The sequence below is a fragment of the Neofelis nebulosa genome, chromosome 6 (genome assembly GCF_028018385.1).
Source record: "Neofelis nebulosa isolate mNeoNeb1 chromosome 6, mNeoNeb1.pri, whole genome shotgun sequence".
In the NCBI taxonomy this organism is placed as follows: domain Eukaryota; kingdom Metazoa; phylum Chordata; class Mammalia; order Carnivora; family Felidae; genus Neofelis; species Neofelis nebulosa.
The window spans coordinates 146,681,301-146,705,081 of NC_080787.1; the positions used below are offsets into that span (position 1 = coordinate 146,681,301).

Genomic DNA, 23,781 nt, shown 5'->3' on the forward strand with positions numbered 1-23,781 from the left:
GGCTGGTGTCGGCGGGGGACCCCGTGTGCCGCCAGCCCCAGCCTGGCGCACGCGCACTCACCCTGTGCTGCCACTCCTCCACCTCGTCCTCCTTGCGCCGCCGGGCCTCCTCCAGGAGCGCGATCTTGGCGGTGTACTCGGCCAGCTCCGCGGCCTGGCAGGGCGCACGAAGCTCCGATTACCGCGGGGCCTGTGGCCAGAGCCCTCTTGCCGACGGACGGCCACGCGTTTTGGCAACTGGCCCCGTGGGCAACTCAGCCTCGTCCCTGCCTCCTCCCCGGCCGCTGCTGCCCACTGTGTCCTCGAGGCCTCGCTCGGACGACCACGGTGGAACCGCCCGAGGTCCACCCACCGGGACGGCCTCCCCCACCAGGCTGAAAGCCCTCGAGCAGGTGGTTTTCCGGCCACGGACACAAAGGACGGATGATACAGCGGGTGTCACTGTCATCCCCAGAGGCGGCCTCTCCGTGCTTCAGCCTCGTGAAACTCAGGGAGCTCGTACCAGCTGCTCCTGGCTCTTTATCTGATCCGCCGCCTGCCGCTCCAGCTCCTCCTTGGCCCGCAGAGCGGCCACGCGGTCAGCCTCCAGGCGCTCTGCCTCCTCCTGTGCACGCTTCCTCTCCTCCTCCAGCTGCAGGGCTCTCTGAATCTGGTCCGAGAGTTCTGGAGAGAGGGCACAGACCCAGGACTGCTCGACGGCTTCGGCCAGGGGCCCCGAATTCCCAGCCCAGAGGCACAGGATGGGGGCCGGGGCGGGAACCACCCCACGGACTACAAAGCACTGCACCGGGGCCTCTGCTTCCACGGACACCGAAGGGAAAAGCACTCTGGGGCGCGTTCCTGCTGCGCACATCGGCATCTTCACCGTGGTCAGAAACTGCTGCGCAGGGTTTCTCCCTCCCGGCCAGGGCCAGGCTCTCCTGGCAAATGCAGAAACCGCACCGCCTGCCCAAGTTTTAGTTTCTAAGACAGGCCAGGGCCACGTGGCATGGTTTGGGCAGTCACTAGCCGTGTGACCTTGGGCAAACTGTTTTACCCGCTAAACTTTAACATCCTCAACAGGAAAACGGGGTAACTCAGCACTAATCCCAAAGGAGTGAGGAATGGAAATTTAAAAGGATGATGTGCAGAAAGCACTTAGAACCGTACAGAACCATCCGATCCAACCCCTCGTCATCGGCTCTGGTCCGCGAGCCTCTACTGTGGGTGCTGTGTTCACCGGAGACCATCCTGGCTGTGAGCGTACTGCCCGGCCACCTGGCCCTCACCGTGGGGACGCTGGCCTATGGCAGAAGTGCCCAGCACACACCCACCTTTCTCTGCCTTCTTGGTTTTCTGCTCGAAGTCCTGCAGCCTGAGCATCAGCTCCTCCTTCTCCCGCATCATCTGCTCCTTCTCTCTCTCCACGGTTTCTCTCCTCTTCTTCTCGGTTTCCAGCTGCTGCCTGTTGGGGGGCGGGGGGCACGGGAAGGCTAGGAGCTGGCAGGCACTTGCCATGTCACCAGCGCCCAGTCCAGGACCGCCCTCCAACGGAAGGGACTCCGACGTGGCAGCAGCGACCCCCGGTGCTACTGCCCCGGGGCCCTCCCGCTGCCCGGCCTGCAGCGAGGCAGCTCCACCCTCGTTGGCCAGGTGAGGTGCCCGCGGCTCCTCCGATGGGGAAGGGCCCAGGTGTCCCGCGGGCAGTGAGGCCAGGCAGACGCCGCCCCGCCCGGCTGGCCTCCCTCCCGCTCACCGCTCCAGCTGCTTCTGGTGCTTCTCCTCCCGCGCCTGAGCCTTCATCTGTTGCACCTCGATGGTGTCGGGCTTCCTGCGGCGCATGTACAGCTCGTGATTGCCCATGCACAGCTGCAGGATCCGCTTGTTAATTCGCAGGCGGGGGGCATAGAACACGAAGTCCTACAGAACAGAACAGGGCCGACCCTCAGGGGGAGCTCCCTCCTCTGGCTGTCTTCTTCCAAACCCGACTTCACAAAGTTCCTTTCCAAAAGGACAAATGGGGCCACAATGGGGCTTCAAGGAAAAGCCAGGGACAACAAGTGGCCAGACAGAAAGTCCCTGGTGTCACCGGATTTGGATTCTCCAGAACAAAGGGAGCAAGTGTGCGTGGTCTTTGTGGGTGTACACGCGCACTGAAACCCCCTCTGGCTGGACTACGAAGCCCCTCTCTAGGGCAGGGGGTCTTACGGCCTTGGGAAACCCAGCACCCCGGTTCCCGTGCTGCCTGATCTGCAGGTAACACCTATCCCCAGCAACCCCAGAGCCACTATCTCTAAGTCTTGCCTGGGGTGCGGCTTGTCTCCCTGCCTCAACCGTCACCTCCTACACTGCCACCAGCTGTCAATCGGGTCACTACCGGACGCCTGACGCCAGCCTGTTTAGCTCCAGGACCAGGTACAAATGCCGTGGCCGGGCACGTGTGTGTGGAGGCTTCTGGCTCTGGCTCCAGCCTACCCCTTGTTCACCTGAACTGCACTTCCGTGCCCCCAAACAGATTTGCTCAAAGCATCTCTGCTACTTGGGAAGTACTGTCCAATCCCGTAAACCCAGGGGTACCGGCACATCAGGAGACGGCATGAAGCCATCATCTCCGGTCTCTGCGACCCTTCCCGTGCCCCCTGCACTTGAGGGGGTGGTCATCCACACTTTCCTCGGCTGACTTGTATTGGTCTCCATCTTCCACTGGACAGGCACCTCCCTTGCCAGCAGGCCTGTGTTCATCCAGCTCTGTCTCAAGGACCCAACTAATACCCTATATTTACCAGGTGCTAGAGTTTACACAGCACTGCCATGGCTGAGCCTGTGACCTTGAGTGAGTCATTTCCTCTGAGGCTGAACACCGTCAGCTGCACAGTGGGGAGGACAGTAATCTAACTGGACTGCTGAGAAGATTAACTCAGATCCTGTTTGTCAGGACTCAGAATGGGGTCTGGCAGGACAGGAGTTGCCTGGTACACAGAGGCTCAGGCAGAGTGCTGGTTGACTTATGAAAGTGGAACCTTTTTGAAGAGAACAGACCAAACAAAGCATCCAAGAACGTTAGGACTATGAGCACAGAAGTCTGGGATGTGCCACAGGGAGGACACACGACTTCGCCTCCTAGCTCCAGCTACTGCTGTGATTAATGCAGGGGATGGGAGGGGAGAGAGGGCTTAGAAACTCTGGTGAGAAGCTGTTTTTAAATGCCAGTCTGCTTCCGCTTTTTTCCCCTTTCTCTTCTCAGTACGGGGCTCCTGGCATCCAGATTCTGACCAGGGGAAGGGGAACAGGGGAAGGGTGGATGAAACAAAGACACAGCAGCTTCTGCAACCCGAAGGGACATGCCACTGAGCTGAGCAACACGCCCCCGAAGGCCCTATGTAGCCTCTCTGTTTTTTCATCTGTGCCAGAAATGCTGGAAAGACAGTAATGTTGAACCCGAGAGCCCACGGAGTTCCCGGGGGTGGGGGGCTCTCCTCGGGCTTCCACACACTTGTGACGAAGTCATCGGGTTTCCCAGGGAGTGTCTGCAGAGCTGGGAGAAGCAGGTGTGTTCACCGCGCACCTATCTCTGTTACACAAGAGAAAACGATCTTCTGTTAGGGCCGCGCGGGCATGCTACCCAAAAAGATGTCGACTGTGGCTAAGCGTTGCAAAGGAGCTCCGATTAGCACCAACTCCTCCTTACAAAGACGTCAAGGGACAGAAACTGCGGTAGCATCATGGCGGCAGGTGCCCCTGAGTCAAGCTCTGCACACAGCCTGAGAGGAGAGGAAATTTCCTATGCCGCCTTTGAAGGAGGCTGGTTTCCGACTTCAAGTTAAAAACAAAAACTGAAACCAGTATTTATTTAAGGATTTCTAAATCCAAGTACCCAGCCCATGCCTCCTCATGCAAATCCACAACACCAACTAGACCTGGGGCGGACTTTCCCAACCCTGGAGAGAACGGACGTCCTAAAACCTGAAACTCGAGGCATGAGGCGAGTTCAAGGGAACGGATCCAAGTCCCTAAGGATACAAGAGAAGGAGATGGAAACGCAGCCGGAAAGCTGTGAAGCGAGGAGCCCCAGGAGCCTCCAGGAGGCCGCCCTCGACTGAGGGCAGAGCTGCTCCCGGGCAAACGGCGGTTTTCCTAAGTTAAACAGGTAGCTGCCGGAGCCCTCACTCTTCCATGAGGCCACAGGGACAAAAAGCCCTTTTTGAAGGAAGCAGAGCCGGTCTCTGCCCCCGCAGGATGACCGGGCAGGGGGCAGGCTCCGAGCACTCTCGTGCTCGTTGCAGTGTCCCAGCTGGCAGGAGGGGAGCCAGCTTTTTTATAAGGGACACGCCCGGTCGCCGGGAGCACGGGCGACAGTGGCTCATCTGTGAGCCTGCCACGGAAACTGTCCTCCACGAGTCAGCCTCAGCAAAGGAATCCTAAGCCACACCAGCGAGCCAGCCCGGACCTCTGGCGTTTCTTTGTCTGTCTTCTGGGCCGACGGGATTTTCTACGGCCCTGACTACGGGGCCAGAAGCCGGGCAGTGCCGCAGAGGCAGGAAGGAGCAGAGCGACCCTGGCGAGGTGCAGAGGGGGACGGGGACGCGTCCCCTCAAACCAGCTCCTCACCTGGAACCCTTGCCCCCCCCCCCCGGACAGGAGCCTGACAAGGTCGACCTTCTTGGTGAGGCAGTCCCAACCACCTGGAGCGGTCACACCGTCCCCTGTCCCCTCACCCTGATTTGTTACTAAATATAACCGCACTGTCGAATTCACAGCCGGAAAGCACGGTACTTGTTTTCATCCGTCTCTTGCACTAGAACGTGGACCATGAGGACGGGAACCCCATGCTGTGTGCACAATCCTACAAGAGCCTGCTCGCAGTATGCCACCAACCAGTGCTTCTCTCGCCTTTTCTTTAATCAGCGGCCCCACACAGAACTAGTATATAGTAAAAGTATGCTCAGCTGATTCAACCTTTGCTTGGAATTTTAAGATCAGGAAATAATCAGGAGGGAAGCAAACCATAAGAGACTCAACTAATGAGAACTGAGGGTTGATGGGGGGTGGGGGAGAAGGGAAAGTGGGTGGTGGGCATTGAGGGGGGCACCCGCTGGGATGAGCACTGGGTATTGTATGGAAAGCAATTTGACAATAAGTTTAAAAAAAAAAAAAAAGGAAATATTCTTCAGGTTTTCAAAAGCTAAACTTAAGCCGAATTAAGAAACGCATGCGCGCGCGCACGCGCACACGCACACACACACACACACACACCCTTAAGTAGTCCAGTCCAGTATTCTTGCTTCTGCCAAACTTCTTTAAACAGTTCTGAAAACTGAGCACCACCCTGTGGGCAGACGGCAGCCTACCCAAGGACTTGAGGGTCTTCTCACTGTCCCAACTGCCCCACCTCAGGGCCCATGGTAACATGGGGACACTGTGACCCTTGGGCTGCGATGCTGCATGTTAACGTGGCCTGTTACCATGGAGCTCACAACTCTGTATTAAATGCTGTTTTAATTGTAAATAACTGGGCAACTACCCACAGAGTAGGGGGTCAAGAGTTTACAAACAGCAGGAAACGTTTTCAATAAAGGAGAAAATACTTTCACAAACAGCATCAAGACGTCTGTTTTTCACTTACACCAGACTAACTGATACATGGGGAGGGGCAGTTGGACAATAACGCGGCTCACTGTTCCACGTGGGTCACTCGTTGCCCAGCGGGGCCCCGGCCCAGAAAGGCTCCCGACGCCCTGGCCTGGACCACAGCCCATGCTGGCCTCTCTAAGCCCAACACTGTAACCAAGACACAAAGTCCTTTACGATCTACAGTTCTGTAAAAATCATAACAGGCTCACGGAATGAGAGAATCCTTTAAGTGACAGTTTTAAGAACCAGATTTCTGATTAGAAGACAAAATCCTCACTCATTCCGTCACACTACGGCATGTACGTCTCAAATTTCCTCACCAAATAGCTGAAAGCTTACACGTTGGCAGAATCACCGATAAAACCGAATGCGTTTCCCGCACACACCAGTCTTTGCGGTTGTTAGTTAACAGTCTATGCTCTTCAGACTGTAGGAAATGAAGTCCCTTTTCTAGCTAAGTCCTCCCAGGAAGAGTGTCCCATCAGCCTCATCTCTGCGAGGACCCACTTCCCACATCAGCTCCAACGCGAAGGCACCTGTGTAAAGCGCACTGGAGGGGGCAGAAGGTGCTTGGAGAAAAGCAGAGGGGCACAGTCCCGGAAGAGAATGTAGGTGGGGGACAGGAGGACCCGCGGTGCTCTGGATGCAGGTGTGACTTTTCGTAATGCGGTAAATTGCAAAGATGGCTCAGAAAGCCAACTCGGGCCCTTGAGACTCGTGCCCCAACTGGCTTCCAGGGAGGTGCCGACGAGAGCCCCCACCCCAAGTACACCATCTGGAGGCAGGTTGGTTTTCCCGCAGGAAAACGAACATTTCACAAGCCCAGAAATGCAACATTTCGTGAAATGCTTATCATTTGGTCAATGACTCAGAACTCTCCTTTTCTTCATAAGGAACGAAGACCATTTGAAAACTTAGGGGATACAGTCAGCTAGCTTTTGACAGACACCTGGGCCCCAGCACACCTCTCCTGTAGCAGTCAGTCACATGATGCAAGGGGTCCCTGACCCTCAGTGTAACCTGCTGGCAGTTTGTTTACCCTGTACCACACAAGGGATCCTGAATATCACCAGCTCCTTGTCCCAGAGAAATCAGACTGTTACCCGGAAAACATAGTTGGCTATAAGAAAACCATAACCCCTCGCCTAGAATCCATAGAAACTTACGGGAGCCTTCTTGTCGATGGGCTTAATGACAAACTTTTTGTCATTGAAAGAGATGTTCCTGATTTCACTCCACGGAAAGCCAATCTTTGGGGTCAACCTGAGGTTAAAAAAGAGGGAAGGGGATAGTTAGATGTGTATTTGGATTGCAAATCTATTCTTAGAATTTTTATTTCAATTTGAAAAAGTATAAAGCCCAGGAAGCACAGTATATAACACACATTGTTACCGGAGTTCCTACCTGTGCTAGGTGAGGTCAGGTCCAGGCTCCAGCAGACCTGCACCGGGCCGCCCCAGCCAGTAAGCTCCAGGTCAACTTGGATTCCCAACCCGGTGCACCCTTTCACCCTGTGACAGCTTGCACAGCCATCTCCTGTAGCCTAACTGGGTCCTTGTGCCCAGAACCCCACTTCTAGCCACTGGGTCTGATTCATTTCCCTTATAGTCAATCCATTCTCCTCTAAACTGCCAACACAGGAATCCTGTTTCCACAGGATGGAATCCAGGGGCCTCGACTTAGCATCCAAGAGGCTTCCGATGGAGCTCCTGATTCACACTCAGGCCCTCAACACCCGTCCCACGGCACACCTGGCCAGTAGAGCTCCCCGCTCTACACCACAAACATACACCCTCAGGCCAGCTCAGCCTCCTTCACCAGCCTTGCCTCTTCTTGCCCTGTAGTCTCTTGTGCTACATCAACTATTCTCTTCGTGTTTTCCCAATTCCTCCGTTTTTACTGAGCTCTTTGAAGACCAGGCAGGTAAGCTTTCTGATGTCAAAGTTCATGTCTTAGGTTTTCTAGGCATGCTGTACTCAGAGCAGCTGCTTGCTGATGGAAACAGAAAAGTGCCTGGTGTGCTTCCACTCCAAGAGTGCCTTGCTCATTTTCTGTGGGGATCATCTGTCCGTGGCTGCAAGGGGGGTACTGAAGTCCCTACTCTTACCTATTGTTGTCTATTTCCCCTTCATGTGTCAGGACTTGCTCATTGTATTAGGTGCTCCAGGGCTGGGTGTGCATGTATTTACAGTTGATTGAGGTCCCTGATGAGGACTTGGTATGGACTCTGCTCTTCTGGGTCTCATCTTAGGGGTGCATGGCATGTTCACCCGGCTGGCCAGACACCCTCCCGTGTCCTCCTCCAACTTCTACTACGACAGCATGAGGCCCACAACCCCCTGAGGAAAGCCCCAGCACTTCCCTGCTTGGTCGCTACTAGCCCACCACTGGCTCAAACTCTGGCTCTTTAGCATTCCCAGGAGAAGTTCTCCAGAGGGTTAAGACCAACCACATGGCTCTTACCACACGACCCGCCCGTTCTTCATCTCTTTCGCCCTATGCTTTCAACATATTACCATGGACACCATCTAGAGTGACAGACCCTCAAACCACCATCCAAAGATCCTACCATCAAAACCCAACCTTTCCCCCAGTTCATAAAAACTTTCAATTTAGAAAATAAGCAGAGATGGAGAGAAACCAATTGCCTACTGACACGTTTAAATAAAAACTGATGGGCAATGTAGGTTTGCTATGACAAGCCAGGTCAAGGTGGCAGGGTGGCTTCTGATGGCCAAGAGAGGACACCCAAGCCTCACAGATGGCTCTTCTGGGACACAGAAGTTCCACACACCTGGAGGAATGAGGTCAGGGCACTGGCCAGTCCTTTTTGGCATTCGCCTTTTTACAGCTCTGTCCTCCAGGGTCACCAATGCCTGCTAAAACGTATCTGGCCAACATGCCTCACACAGTCAGACACGCAAGACGTTCACTCTGCTACTGAGCAAAGAGGTGACGTTGTTTGCAGGCCTCTGAGCACTGGAAAGGAACTCAGGATACCACCTAGTCCCACTGCTGGCTTTAACCCAGGTCCTTACATGGCTGTAAGAGGGACAACAGGTAGACATCTGCTGCTTCGTAGCACCCGCTCCACAGCACGAGGGCTCTCATTTCTCACCTGTGCAGTCACCACTGCAGCCAGATTTCCAACACTCAGAATGCCAAGGAGGCAAGGATCTCAGGTGCTCAGGCTTTTTTTCTTTTTTTTCTTTTTTTTTTTCTTTAAGATTCTGCCTCTTCTTTTTAAGTTTATTTTGAGAAAGAGTGTGCATACATGTGTGAGTGGGGGAGGTACAGAGACAGAATCCCAAGCAGGCTCCGGGCTATCAGTGTGGAGCCTGATGCGGGGCTCAAACCCTCAAACTGTGAGATTATGACCTGAGCCGAAATCAAGAGTCGACCTAACTGACTGAGCCGTCCAGACAGCCCTGAGGCTCCTAGCTTTATATGGGGTTCTCAAAACAGTTCTAATCCTAGAAAACCTGGACCTTCAGGTTAGACAGGCATCTTTCTTTTAATTTTAAGGATTGGGCAGGCGTCCGGTCACCATGCCCTCCAGCCCTCTGCTTGCTTTCTGAGGTGTCTGTAAAGTCGGTCTTTTTAAGACTCTGGAACCTCATATAACAGTTTACAGCCGTTCAGAAACCTAACTGTAGGATCAGAGATAGGACTATATATTTTTTTAAAAAATGGGATTCTCCAAACAGGGACCAGAGCTCTTTAGAGAAACAGCTGATTCCAGGGCTGGAGGAGGAAAAGTACAAGATGATCCTGGAACATCTTGAGGAGCCAGGAAGTAAAGAAGTGCTCAAAAAAATAATGGGGTCTGTCTGGGGTGCCTGGGTGGCTCAGCTGGTTGAGCGACTGACTCTTGGGACTCTTGGTTTTGGCTCAGGTCATGATCTTGCAGTTGTGTGGGTTCAGGCCCCACATCGGGCCCTGTGCTGACAGAGTGGAGCCTGCTTGGGATTTGCTCTCTCCCTCCCTCTCTCTGCTCCTCCCTCACAAATTTCTCTCTCAAGATGAATAAACAAAAAAAAAAAAAAATTAAAAATGGGGTCATATCAAAAGGGCACAGGAGCCAACCTGAAAGGGATCCTAAAGGCAAATCTTAATTTGAACAAAATAATAATAGTAATAGATTATAGCCTGTAGAATAAAATATCCATGAGTAGAAAACGGACTCTGTTCAGAAACCATACATGTAAAAGAAATGTTCTGGTTTTTTTTTTTTTTTTTTTTGTGGGGGGGAATCACTGTTTCCTCAAAACCACAGTAATAATTGTTTAAGACTTGCGAATGGATGCTAGAAAAGATTAAAGTATAATGAGAAACAGGGTATTTACATAGTTCCCAAGTGTCTGCCTGAAATGTACTTACTGACCACAAAGGGAAGGACAGTAACTTCACAAAGAAGCCTGGCAGACAGCACCCTGACCAGACACCAAAGTTAACACCACCAGCAGTGGTAAAATATTCCCACACCACGCACTGCCTCGTGAGGCGCCCCGGGAAGGCAAAACTCAAATCTAACTGAGAAAACACGACACAGATCCAAGCTGAGGGACTTTCTAAAGAGTTAATGGCCAGTAGTCTTCCAAAGTGTCAAGGTCAAGTCTGGAGAGGAGGCAACTAAGTGCAGGTGTGAGTCTGGGCAGGATCCTGGGGCAGAAAAAGGACGTTAGTGACAACTGGGCAAAATGGAAATAGGGTCTGTATATTGTGAAAAGCATCGTGTCAACACTGACCTGGACTGTGGTTATGTAAGATGTTAGCACATGGAGCAGCTGGGTGAGGGCATATGGGAATTCTTCATACCTGCTACTTTTGGAACAATTTTAAAGTCTGAAATGATGTCAAATGAAAAAAAATAAATGGCTAAAAAATTTAAATTCAAAGTATGCAGGTGGAGGTGGGGGGTGATGATACTATTCTTCTGTATCTTGACAAGAGTCTGAATTTTTCAGGGACATGTCTGTTCAAACTCAGCAAATGGGGCTGCCTGGGTGGCTCAGTACATTAAGCGTCCAATCTCATCGTTTTGTGACTTCGGGCCCTACGCTGCGCTCTGCAATGACAGTGCAGAGCCTGCCTGGAATTCTCTCCCTCTCTCTCACCCCTCCTCCGTTCTTGCTTGCTTGCTCTCTCTCTCTCAAAATAAACAAACTTAAAAAAATAAACTCAACAAATGAACACTTAAGAAGTGGGCATTTCAATGTACTTGGATATTACATCAGAAGACAAGCAAGAGCTCTAGTAAACAACATGCATTTTGGGGAAGGCACACAGATGCCTGCAATTTACTCTGAAATGTATCTGGAAGAAAGGGGCCCGAGGTTGCAGTGACGTGAGGCTGAGTAGTGAAGCGCTAAGGACAGAATCTCTGCAGACACGGGACATTACAATAAAATCCTCTCCATGTTGTGGTTTGCTTGAAATTTTTCACTGAAAACATTCAGAAAAGGTCTGGGGTGTTGGAAGGGGCTGGAGGTCACTGTGGGCTCCACAGACGGCTCTGCGGGCACTCCTACAACAGAAGCAAACATCCTGATCTGAACCAGCAGGGGCCGATCCAGGCGTGCCGCCACCTCCTGGCAGGGCAGGCGTGTCAAGGAACTGTCCCCACGCGTCCCTTGTGCCCACCTCCTGCCAGCCACTCCTAACCAGGTCCTACCGCTTCTCCCTCGGCCCTCATGCACATCCAGACACGCAGAGGCCAAACCCTCCTCTCCGCCAGTCTGAGGGGAACTTTTAAACTCTGTACTCTCAGTGGATTAGCTGTATTCCCTTCAACGGTCTCTGTAAGAGACTAGGAGGTTTTTCCGGAAATTCTGTTCCACGTTCAAGTTAGGGCTCCAAAGACCAGAAAGGAGAGAAGTATCTGACAATTGCATATCTGGTAAAAGAAAACTCCCACAAATCCAAAGAACTGCCTTTTGCTCTCCTCTCTTATATAGGTAACCTGTTAGCACTAAGGCACAAAGATGTAACATACACACAAAAAGGGGGGGTGGGGGTGGAGGCAAAATTAACATATTGTGTCTATGAGCGTAATTTTAGAAACTGGAAATAATTTCTTAAGTATCTACATGATACATAAAATACTATATATACTGTATTACAGTTTTACGATCCTGTACCGCATATACTATATGCTGTAGTGTACGTATGCTGTATATAACCAGTATGCTATAGAACCTAACAATAACCACTGGCTTACTATATACATGATAAAGCTAACAAAACAAGTATAGATTAGTGTGTGTGATTTACCACTCTGAGAGAGAGATTTAAGGGAGAAAGACACTGGTCCTTGTTTGGCCCCAGCTTGTCTACAGCCCTCTGCAGCGTTCGCTCCCTTCAAGGGCCCAGAGAGTCACACGGCGCAGACTCCTGCCCCTGGGAGGACCAGGAAGGCTGCAAGGAGAGGAGGGTGGGGGAGGGTGAGCCCTGGGAGCACAGAGGTGCTCTCGCAGGACTGAAAAACGCGGGGGCAAGGGCGCACTCCTCTCACGGTTCTGTTTTGGGTCTGACGATGCCAGGTAGGATCACATAACACACTAATGGGAACTTCCTCTGTTCCCTCTTCATCTACGGTTTACAGAATGAAAAAGACTAAGATGCTTTCCGTCCCACGCGTTCCCACTCCGTGGTTACGTACACACTGAAAAGGGACCTCAAGAGACATTTCCCAACCAGGATATATTTAGTTCTAAAAAGGGATAATAAAGGTATATTTGTTTATCTGCAGGTGCACTAAGTCTCTCATCGCCCAACTTACATACTCAAAAGATCCAATTTCTCACATGAACAGTGCTCCACGAACATCAGTTCTCACTGCTGGCCCTGCACCGAGGGGGGTAACCCAACACCCACCACAGCCAGGACTTGTCCCGGCGCAGCTCAGGCTCGAGGCAGGGTCCTGCTGGCGCTGGTAAGCAAGCTGTCCATCCTTGCTGGAGAGGAGAACCACCTGGGCCCGCTGGTGACCGAATGTCTGGCTAAGTGTTTCTTCCTAACTGAAAAGAGGGGTGCCCTCCGAGGCAGAAGTGAGATCGCCCTACGCCCCAGTCTTTGTTGGGGAGAAGACCCCTTTGAGAGGACTGTCAGTTTCACTGGTAAACTGGGGGTGGGGGCAGAGGGAGGAGAGCAGGGATCGACTGAATGAGCCATGCAACTCTAATTTTCACTTGGGAAAAATTAACATTTAACGTGGGCTGGAGGTAGTTACCAGCTGACATCAGCAAGTTCCGCCCGTGGCTGTTTCCTGCAGCTGGAAAAACCTGTCCGGACAGCCCCGGCCACAGCTATGTTACAAAATCTGCTCATTCAAGAAATGAGTGCAGGGACACAGGCAGTTTCCCACACACGTTCCCACGAGGGCACCGCGTCCTCACTGTGTGTGCACCGCCCGCTACCAGCCACCGTCCTCCAACTGAGGCGCCTCCGGAAGGACCGGGCGCTGGTTTCTGGAGTCTCCCGGACCGTTGACGTTTCCCTACAACACTGCTGCCAGCACACTTGGGGAAGCAGCACACCAGGAGTCCTCAATAACTCACTTCTAGATTCTTGGGGGAGTTCCTGCCATTCTCTGATAAGCGTATCAGGTCCTACACCGTAACCAGAGTCCTCCCTGACTGGAACCATAACTTCCAGTAAGAGTGACTGTCCTCCTCCAATTCTGGCACTCAGGGGAGGGTCTGGGAAGGCCTGCCATGGGCCTCTGCCTGACCCAAGTCAAAGGTATCCGTACCCTGGGTTCTGGCAAGAAGACAGATTCTTCACGTGACATCACCAGTCGTGGGCAGCAGCATGCCCTTCATGGAGGCCAGAGAGAGGGGTTTGGGGGGGGGGGGGGAGGTTCCCAAGAGCCCGGACATGGAGAAGAGCTGCGACGGGAGGAGATGTGTTCTCCACAGACACCATGGAGACCTTGCCCCCGCTGACTCAGATCTTTTTCTCTGTGTATCTAGCTCCCTGGCAGAAAGCAGACACCCATGTGCAGTGTCTGTAACCACAGGGAAGGGCAAAGGAAGCCGCAGGGCCCAGCTGGCTCCACACTGGCTCTGGCTCTTGCAGACCTTACTCAATGCACACAGCTAGCACGGGGCAATTAGATACCTCTCACAGGCTCAGAGGATTTAGCTAAACTGTCTGTACATAAGCCACTGTTTACAGAACCTTAAGGTCTCTGATAGCACTGTAACCATCCCTGGTTGGATTAGCGCAAGCCTTAAGCCACCAGCACAGCCAGGGCTGCCTGGGTGGTATCTGTGGCTGTGCTGGTGCCTATGGGCAGCTGGTGGCCGGGCCTCAGCAGATGGGCAGAGGAGGCCTTCCTGCAGCTCCGGCATGTGGGGTCACGGGTCAGCACACACCAGGGCTAGTGAACAGGCTACAGTGACGGAAGAGGAACGGCATACACCTCGAGCTGACCTCGGACACAACGTGGGCACATCACAGCTGAAAAGCCCTCAGAGAGTCATGCGCTAGACAAATGTGTCAAAACACACTACACACACAGGTGCCATTTTCTCCACCGTTTCCAGTCCCAATACCCCACCCACTGAAGATAATTACAAAGTTCAACTCACTTATCATCTTTCTCATAAATATTCAGTCCGAGGGCATCAACTCCAAGCCAAAGGTCTGTTCCCTTCTTGTTTTTGATCTCAAAGTAATTGATCCCGTACATTTCCAGGTCCTGGGCAATCTTCAGATACTCCAGCATGGCACTGTCTCTAGCGGGCGGAACAAACAAGCGTGGTCATCAGAGCCGCATCCCGGGCCATGAATCCGCTACCAGGGTCTTCAGCCTCAGGCAGGCCGCGCAGGGTGGGCTCACAGCCGTGGCTTAGCGGCTGCCCCTCTGCTGACTGTCCAGGCCTGCACCCCAAGCGGTCCCGGATGCTGACCACCGATGCGCTTCAGACATCCCGAAAGGACTGAACGGACTCATGCTACTTTCTCTGGACACAAAGATCTTCCTTTTAAATCGTATTGGTAGGCACGATCTTTCTCTTGCCCACACACTGCTGCAGGGACTCCCACTGTCTATTTCACCAGCACTTGCCACTTAGGCTTTGAGTCCCTTCCCTCCAACAAGAGATGCCTGGGACAGAGGATACTCGAAGGACACAACAGCTGTGAGGCCCAAACTGTAAATGAGCTCCTGAGGCGGGGGGGGGGGGGGGGGGGGGGGGGGGGGGGGGAACGGGACACAGAGAATGGCTCGTGACGCCCAAGATGAAGAATCCAGGGCAACAGAATGTGGCCGCTTCTTACACCTAATAGCCATGCTCCCTGAATAGCAAGGGGTTCTCACTTGGGATCAATTTTTTCCCATTTATACACTTTTGAAAGGAAACACCTTACAGACAATGAACAAGCCAGCACCTCTATGACAGGAAAGAAAAATAATGCTCTTTCCCCCTTGACTAGAACAGTGTTTCAGACACGAGACGGTCTCTCCTCTAAAACAAACAAGGGAGAAGACTTTAGGGCCTTAAGCTTGAACTAAATTGCTTCTTACCCCAGTCAGGAACACCCGGCTTTATTTAGGGAAAACCTCCTGTGCAACCGTTACCTTTCACTGCTCTGTGGCACCCAGGCTGCAGCCCCGTGGGGTTCCTGAAGCACCACCCTGGGGACCCCAACTGAACTCCATGCAAAGGAGCCGGGCGGGAGGGAGGGGCCGCCCAGCACTCACTTGAGCATCCCGCGGTGCTCCGCGTGCCACACCTGGATCCGGTCCTCCCACTGGTCCCTGGTGAGCTTGTGCTGGTCCATGACTCTGGGTTGCAAAGGAAGAGGGCACAGAACTGTCACCACAAAGGGCCACAGAAGGCAAGCAGCAGGCCACCGCTCACCTGCAAACCTAGAGTTTTCTTTCAAATAAGACCACACGGAGTGTTTCTACTTCCTGATGTGTAGCATTTCTGACCATTAACGACCTGAAAGACTTAGAACCTGGAATGAGACATACCCAGTCTCGCTGGAGAATTTTAAAAAGGTATTTTATATTTTCAGGGGCCTCTTCTTCCAAAAGGGGTAATTTATGTGACCATCAGTGAATACAAACAGATTTAATGGGGCCAAATCATTATACGCTAGGGAGAGCTAGGAATGGTCCCCATCCTGCTACGTTTCTTTATCACAGACCCTGTACAGGTGGATCAGTGCCTGAGGGGAGGCCATGGCGGGTCAGTGCCTACACCGGCCAGAGCACACGCGGGCCAGCACGCAGATTAGCGGGTGCTAGAGCCCCAGCCTCAAGAAGCATTTACCCTTGTGCTTGCCGACTGCTTCTGCTCACACACACTACCTATGCCCTTCAAGGGCGCAACCCGCCACTCTCGTCCGGGCCTGGCCACCCTGTGCTCACCTTTGGGGGATCAGCCGCTCAGAGCTGAGGTACCCAGACTTGTGCGTTTCTTTGTTATAGTCTCCGAACTTGGCTTGCACAGCATAGGAGCCCAGGAGCACTGCGGTCTCAGGAGGGCAGTAAATCTCATCGCTGAGAATTCCCTCCTTCACTTGGAGGAAGAAAAGCTTCTGTGTGATGTCCTGGATGAGCTCCTCAGACACATCTTCGGGGTAGAACTTTGCCCGGAACTTGAATTGGAGAGGATTCTCCTTTCTGACCTCCTGTGCAGACACCTGGACGACAAAAGCCAAATGCCCTCTGCCAGGTGTAGAGGATGAGACCGCCCCCCCCCCCCACCCCAGCTCCCTAAACACAGGTCATAACCACCGGGTCAAAAGGATCATGCAGGCCAGTTTTCAGGAGATAGCGTTCACTCCGAAAGTCACCTTTTTAGCACGTAAGACGAGAAAGGGCCAGTTGAAGTCCTATCACCCTCCCATACTTAGCTGGAAGTCTAGCAGCAGGCAGTTAGGGACTCACCAAGCCACTAGAACCAGCCCCAACTTCTGGGAACAATGTTACCAATTCCAGAGAACTCAAATTCAGAAAGGGCCTGCCTAGTGACCTGTGAACCTGGCATCTGCCCGTGCGGCCAGTCGAGCCATGGACCACGAACTTATGTTTAATAACTGTTCATGTACCCCCCTGCCCATTGCCATCTCTAATTGCCCTCAGGCTTGCCATAGTAATATGGGAGGAAGACACAGGTTTGGGAAAAGGGACATTTTCAAACTGTGTGGAGAAAACACATTTAAGCTTCCTGCTTTTCTTTACAGTTGTTAATGGAATTATCCAGTCTTTCGAGTTGAAAGATAATCTATCACAGGTTCAAACAAAGCAACAACAGGTTCTTACAAAACAGTGAATGATTCATGGTCTAGAAGATTAACAATCTCATTGGGGAAAAAAAACTAAGGTCAACTAAAAGCTAAGCAATTAACTATCATATGCTCCAATGAGTGAGCAGTAAGGAGAAATCCCAGGATCTAATTTCCAACCCATATCCCCATTTACTGGAAACCTGTAACCTTTTTGTCTATAGAAACTTTTACACAAATAAAAAGAACAAAAAACAAAAGACAGAAGAAGGTGTTCCAGTTTCAAAGTTAGCAGAGCAGACCAACACCCAAATATCCTGTGAATAGTTAACTCTGACTTACCTTTTTATCTAGTTTCAACCAGGTAGGAAATCCTTTATTATCCACATACTGGAGGCCAAAGTACCACACTTCCCTAAGGCCGATGGTCTTGACCACCTGCGCGAATGAGACAGAGGGGCAGAGGCTGACGTCTGGAAGGGCAGGAGGCACATGGCACAGCAGGGTCGCCAGGAGAGCCAGGTGCCGGGTGCCCGGTCCCACTGCACACACCTCTCCTGCACCATCCCAGGGAACCTGTTACCAACAGAGGCTGCTCCTCCAAAGCCATGAATGGCTTATTTTTAGCATACGTTTGAGCAGATTCAGGGTTAACTTTAAATCTCAGAAAATTGTAAGACCTTGTAAATTCTTGCCCCCCCCCCCTCCTCTTACCCCACCCACGCTTTCCCAAGTAAAGACAACCAGCTGGGGTGGAGCGAGCACACACAGCCGGACCCCACCAGGGAACACCAGGGAGAGCGTGTGGCCCAGTGTGAATGCCCCTGTCAGGTGTGCTCCCATGAAAAAGGGGTTGAAAGTCACTAATGTGAAGCAAAGGAATACTTGGGTCTTCCCTGGCTGCCTGTCTCTGCTTCTCAGTGGCCTAGGCCTCTGCTTAACTGGAAACAGGGCAACAGCAGTCCCCAGAGAGGCAGGAGAAAGATGGGGGCAAACTTCCAGGGAAAGGGGGGACGGGGGAGTTATGCTTCATACACCAAGGGATGACTAGCATTCCTTCAACCTCCAGAAATTTGGAATTCTGATATAGGAAGGTGTAATTCAACCCTAGGTCATCATAAGGATTTCACATTTTAAAATTCTCCACAGCACTAGAAAAAGTCTCCTGTGGTCCACTACAGACAGAATCCCATCCTGGTTATTCTTTTGTCTTAGGAACAGAAAAGCAACTTCCTGGGGACACCTGTTACACATCATCACAACGGAGTCCCAGGGCTTTGCTGCAGTTTAAATGCTGAGTCCCATGACATACAATGCTCAGCCTCTATATAAAAAGGTTACCATTCTTCAAATGTCATAAAGGGAAAGAGACCCAAACACATGAGAAATGACAAATCAGGTATCTGGAGGATTTGCTTAAAATAAAATTGGAAATTCCAAATAGACTCCTGCTTGGGAGCGTGTCTTCTCCTCTGCTGGGGGACCAGATACTTGCTGGGGCTCCAGGAGCCTGGTCATCACACCCCCAGGAGGGACCTGTTCCCATCCCACTCGTTCCACTCTCCCATGGGGGGAGGGGGGCGGGGCCCCATTATGGCACGATGTGGAAGAACTTGGATGGTTCTGTGCTGACTCCCAAGTCTCTTGGGAACCCTGCCTAAGTCCTGTCAGGGTAGCTAAGTGCAGGGAACACTGATCTGAAGACCAGGTTTTCCATACCCAATCCTGCTAATTTCACACTCTCTATAAACCTCCGTCTCAGCATCTGGATATAAAACCTGCCTTGCCTTCCTCTTCGGGTGGTCTCAGAGCGACCTATGAAATGTCCACATACAGAAGCAGGTCTTTCCACTCCATGCACCAAACTGGAGCCTTAGCCTGGGTGCCAACCAGTGTGAGAGGATTCTGTCTGCTCCACCTCCCTTCCCACCGGGTCAGACCCCTGCTGACAGCCGCAGCCACAGCTCAGACTTCTCTTCCCCTCTGCTATGAGGCAGCCAGCCCCCTTGGCAAAGCAGATCACAGACTCCAGAACCACACTGTGGACAGAACCCTTGCACAATGAAACGCCTGACCCTGGGTACCCCGATCTGCCACACGTCTCTGTGGCACGAATCTTCTCACTCCAGGGTAACTGCCCGCAGAGTATATTTTAGAGCCTTACTTCTATTTCTAAGGTTTCCCCAAAATGGCACACTTGAATTAACCTGCTTTCCTTCAGTCCATTCCAAAAACCAACCCGTAAGTCCTCCTTACAAGGGAAATCCAATATTCCTGAAAAAACACACTTCACCCTTCCCCTCGAATATCCTGGGCTTACTAAAGCAGATACGCAACACAGAAGCGGAATTTGAACAGGTGTGGAGAATATTCCTTCATTTCTGCTTCAGCAGTGTTTTACATGGCAGTTTGGAATGGAAAATGCAGGGACAAGTCTACTTGACTCCACCTCAAGTGACAACTGAACACACGTTGTGATGATGGAAACAAAGGGCACACAGAGTCACAGCTCTCTCACTGCCTCCGGAACCGCAGGATCTCGCCTGGCTGTGCGGTGCTGGCCTGGGAGGCCCCCCGTCAAGTCAGGCCCCTGGACTAGAATCCAGGCAGACCCAGCAAGAGCGCTGGGGATGGGGATGGGGATGGGGATGGGCCCCACAGAAGAGACTCATGTTGCTCATGCGGTGGGAGAAAAGGCTTCGGACGAGCTTACCTCTCAAGTGTCTTTCAACCCCTCCTACTTAAGGACCATATTCTAGTGCCTGGTAGTTTGGCCCAAACCTAGAATCAGGTGGAGCAACTGAGAAAAGGACACAGACTCCAAAGGCATCGAGAAGAAAACACGCGCAGCCTGGCTGGGGTGCGGGAAGGAGCCCCGGAAAGCACCCAGGGCACCCCTGATGACCTACTCACGGGAAGGCGGGACCTTCGCAGTGTCATGTGCTGCCTTGGAAAGACACAGAAGGATAAACAAACGGATCTTCAAAAAGACAAGTGTAAGCAGGCTTATGATGCCACACAGCCAGAACCTGCCCGGGCCCTGGTGAGCACTATGACCTCAGGCAACTCTCTTCTCTAACTTCCATGTCCTTCCATGTGTCCATGTACACATAGAGTTAGTCGCTTTCCAGGTCAGCTCCAACCTCAGCACCCTCAGATTATATCGCATTTTTCTTTAGGGACACACCAAACTGAAAAGAAATTAAATATGAACTCTGTCATCAGAGTTCTTTGTGATCCAGGTCCTGCCGTTGAAGGCGGAGTTCGGGATCTTTCTGTCTCCCGCTACTTCCCTTTCTGATAACTGACTGGTGGTAGAATCTCACTACCTGTCTTGGAGGTTGGCTGAGATTCAGGCAGGAAACATGATTTGGGAACAGAGGTTCAAGTGGGATGTGGCCTTGTTTTCTGTTTAGCACACAGATCTGGGGACTTGACTTTCAGGGGTGGGGAACAGTATCATCGCGCTTGAATGTGGCCAATGGGGCTAAAGAGCTCTGGAACAATTTAGATACTGAATTTATCCAGACTTGGCATGCTGACTGGATTTATTAAATACGTTTTTAAAATAACCCACACCTACCGACTGAGTTCAGGGTTCATTTTTTGTATACCTATTAATCCACAGCTCCATGCCTCTGTTAAGCAGATAATCTAATAAAAATACCTGTTTTTAAACCAACGCAGGGAAAAAAACCAAACCAACGCAAACACCAAACGAGTACAATCGCTCAACATGTAGGAACATGCCGAGTTCTGTCAACGTGGCACCCTGGACCAGGAAGCGGGGGGAACCCCGAGCGGTACGCAGCTCCATTCACGCCTAGCACACGAGCGTGCGGTTAAAAACGTCCGTGGAACCGGACCACCCAAGCGGAGTATTTCAGGGAGCAGGGCAGGCCTCGCTGCTCGCTCCGCTCCCTCCGCTTCCAAAGGGTCCCACGGGCAGACACGGATGTCTCGGACACTGGCAGTGGTGTCACCGCGGACTCCTCACGTGATGTCGGAGAAGTGACACGCGAACAAACAAGGCAGATGGGGGCCGGGCAGGTAAACAGCCGAGGCGTTGAAATTCTGTAACTAACCCCCAGTTTCCGTCTCCGCTTTAGAACAGTCACTTGAGGACAGCCCCACCACTCATTTACAGACAAGGACTCTGGTATGACCCACGTTCGAACCACTGACCCAACCCACACAGGGCTCGGCTGGCTCCACTTAATTTACTTCAGGATTCTCTTTCAGAAGAAACCTTTAGGTTTTTGCCCCAAGTCCAGCCTGACCGCGAAGAGTAAATGCCTCTGTCCTTACTGGGTATGGGCAGAGCCAGGCAATGACCTCACAAGAGCAGCACAGGCAGAACGGAGGTGTCCCTGCCCACCCCACGAAGCCCGGCACACACACCAGTGCTGGCCCAGCACATAGTGGGGATGAACCTACCGGGTGCTCACTTTTGGGGACAAGAAGGAGATATGACCAGACGCAGGAGGGAGTCCCCTACACCTTCTAAATTTGCTAGAAGTCACCCACCCTCCCTCATCTCCTGATCACCATCCACTCCAATTTCTGGGCTTAGTGCTAGGGTTCAGAACATCACTTGTCCCATCAGCGGGGCCTCTTAGCCAGGCAGGCTATAGCCCAAGGGACCTGTAAACTCATGTCTGCACCTGTTGCCCTCCTGGAGCCCTGGCCCCAGAGCAGACTTTACTTAGCCCAGAGAAGCAGATCTTGTTCCAAAACCTGGAACTGTTCCATGGCAGAATTACCACCGCTTTCTGGGAGGCTCACTATGATCAGCGTTCTGCATCCACCTTCAGGTCTCAAGAAGAAATAAATATGCAGGGATGTGGACGTGCTCTGCCTTGCCTAGCTCACGGGCTGTGCTGATGAAGACTTCAGAGCATCCCCAAATTTCCTGTCACAGGGCTGTGAACAGGGGCTACTCGTGCAGGGTGTTTACAACAGTGTGAACCCCCTGGAAGAAGGAGAAATGTTCCCCTCTACAAAAAGAAGTAAGCCGCAAACCAATATGCTCAGCAAAATTATTCAGATCTGCAAAAAATAACTTTCTAAATGGGGATTCTCCCTCCTAAGCTCAAAGACCAACCTGATCAAAAAGCTGTTTTCCTGTTGTATTTGGCTGGATGGCAAACTCCAGCTCCGCATCCATGGTGGTAACTCGGACGTTGATCTAGAAAACAGAACGAAATGAATTACACTTAACTGGGTGCTCCTTTCTTGTAATGATCTTCTGAGCCGTCGGCATAATCTCAAAGCTACTTAGCAACACGGCAAGAGTAAATTCCTCACTGACATCCATTCTCGTGCTGTCATGACACACGCATGCGCACACACTCACACGCTGCGAGTGTCCACTCACAGTGGACAGCTGCTGAGTCTCAGTGTGTGCACACAGTTTGGACCCAAACACAGGTCTCCTTTGCTTTACTAAAGCACATTCGCACTTAGGTCTAAGCTGGTTCTCTACAAAAATACCTTGATAAACATTTAACATTTCTCCGTGCACCAGCTCGCACTGACCCTCACAACAGCCGAGGAAGGCACCAGTGGGCTGGCCAGCCTCCTGGAGAAGTCAGACCAAGACGGTAAGGGAAAGGAACAGAGAAGGAGCAAGCAATATACCACAAGGTTTAGAAACACCAGAAACTGAATAGTGAAAAGAGAAACGGTCAGATGACTAACGACACATCAAAAGAGGATACTGTGCAGTAACTGAAATGCTAATTAAGATGGTAGAAACGTGGAAAACCGCTTCAGAAATGAAAGCTATGACAAGCACAATGGCACACATCCCATCAATACAAACCTGTGAGAGCCATCCAGCAGAGGACAGAAGTACGACATGGGGACGAACAGATCACAAGATGGTCGGAGCACAAGGAACTGAGGTGGGGCGATGAGGGGCCCTAACGAGGTCTCTAACATTGCCATGGAGTGTTTTGTTTAAAAAACTCATTTCAAAGTAGTTTTCAAATACATCACTCGAGAAAACCCAAATTTACTAGCGTATGAAACAGACAACATACTACTTTATGTGACTGTCCTAAAGAAAAACACCACCACACAGCAAGAGTAAAGCTTATCTTTTTTATTTTTTATTTATTTATGTTTTTACAAAGAGAGAGCGCAAGCGCATGTGAGCAGGAGAGACAGAGGGGCAGAAGGGGAGAGACAGAACCCCAAGCAGGCTCCACACTCAGCACAGAACCCGACGTGGGGCTCAATCCCACGACCCAGTGATCGCAACCTGAGCCGAAATGGAGTCAGACGCTCAACCAGTGCCTCATCCAGGCACCCCAGAATGCTCAATGTTAGGAAACGCTTGCTTTTCACCATTTTTCGAGTGACATACGTAAGTAGCTGGATGGACGTGTACCCTAAACCCCTCCTTCCTCAGATGTAAATATCACGGGGATACAGCAACAGGACTAACGCTTTGCTGACAAAGGTCTAAGGAGAGCTGGCACACTACACATGCTTAGCAGGCACCACTCTGGTTGTCTCTTTAGGAACAAAACCAGTCTTTAGGGATGTTTTTCTTCCCCTAACCCTGAAGACTGATAGTGGAGAGATACTTTGATACAATCCACTGTGTCTTAAAGGTTCTCTGGTTGATAGTAAAGAGAAGGGAGGCACAAATTTTCCAGGATTTCAAGAAAAGTCTCCCTTTCAATCTCAAGTGTACAAGTTAAAAAACTCGAGTTTACTGAGAAGCAAAAGGAAACATACTGTAAATTCTTCAACTATATTAAAACATAAAAACCTAAGTTTCTTTTCCTGCTGGCAATAATTTATTTTTTTAATAATCACAAAACGGCCATTATGAAGCAGAAGATAAAAGTACCTTTCTCAATTATGGTTCCAAATGCACATATTAGAGATGAAAAAGCAGCCCCAAGTCAAACATTC

At 51.5% G+C, this 23,781-nt stretch overlaps 1 protein-coding gene across 2 annotated transcripts in view; it reads right to left on the reverse strand.

Annotated features, from left to right (window-relative positions):
- EZR (ezrin) overlaps positions 1-23,781 on the reverse strand; it is a 51,204-nt gene that overhangs the window by 3,252 nt on the left and 24,171 nt on the right. The window contains exons 3-12 of one of the 2 annotated variants that reach the window (XM_058735801.1): positions 21,959-22,042; positions 17,197-17,292; positions 15,995-16,269; positions 15,320-15,403; positions 14,205-14,351; positions 6,777-6,873; positions 1,736-1,899; positions 1,314-1,444; positions 503-663; positions 62-154 (exon numbers count right to left, since the gene is read on the reverse strand). In XM_058735801.1, the coding sequence (XP_058591784.1) occupies positions 62-154; positions 503-663; positions 1,314-1,444; positions 1,736-1,899; positions 6,777-6,873; positions 14,205-14,351; positions 15,320-15,403; positions 15,995-16,269; positions 17,197-17,292; positions 21,959-22,042 (1,332 nt within the window). Of the gene's footprint in view, positions 1-61; positions 155-502; positions 664-1,313; positions 1,445-1,735; positions 1,900-6,776; positions 6,874-14,204; positions 14,352-15,319; positions 15,404-15,994; positions 16,270-17,196; positions 17,293-21,958; positions 22,043-23,781 lie in introns of those variants that run through there. The other variant, XM_058735802.1, reaches the window with a different exon arrangement.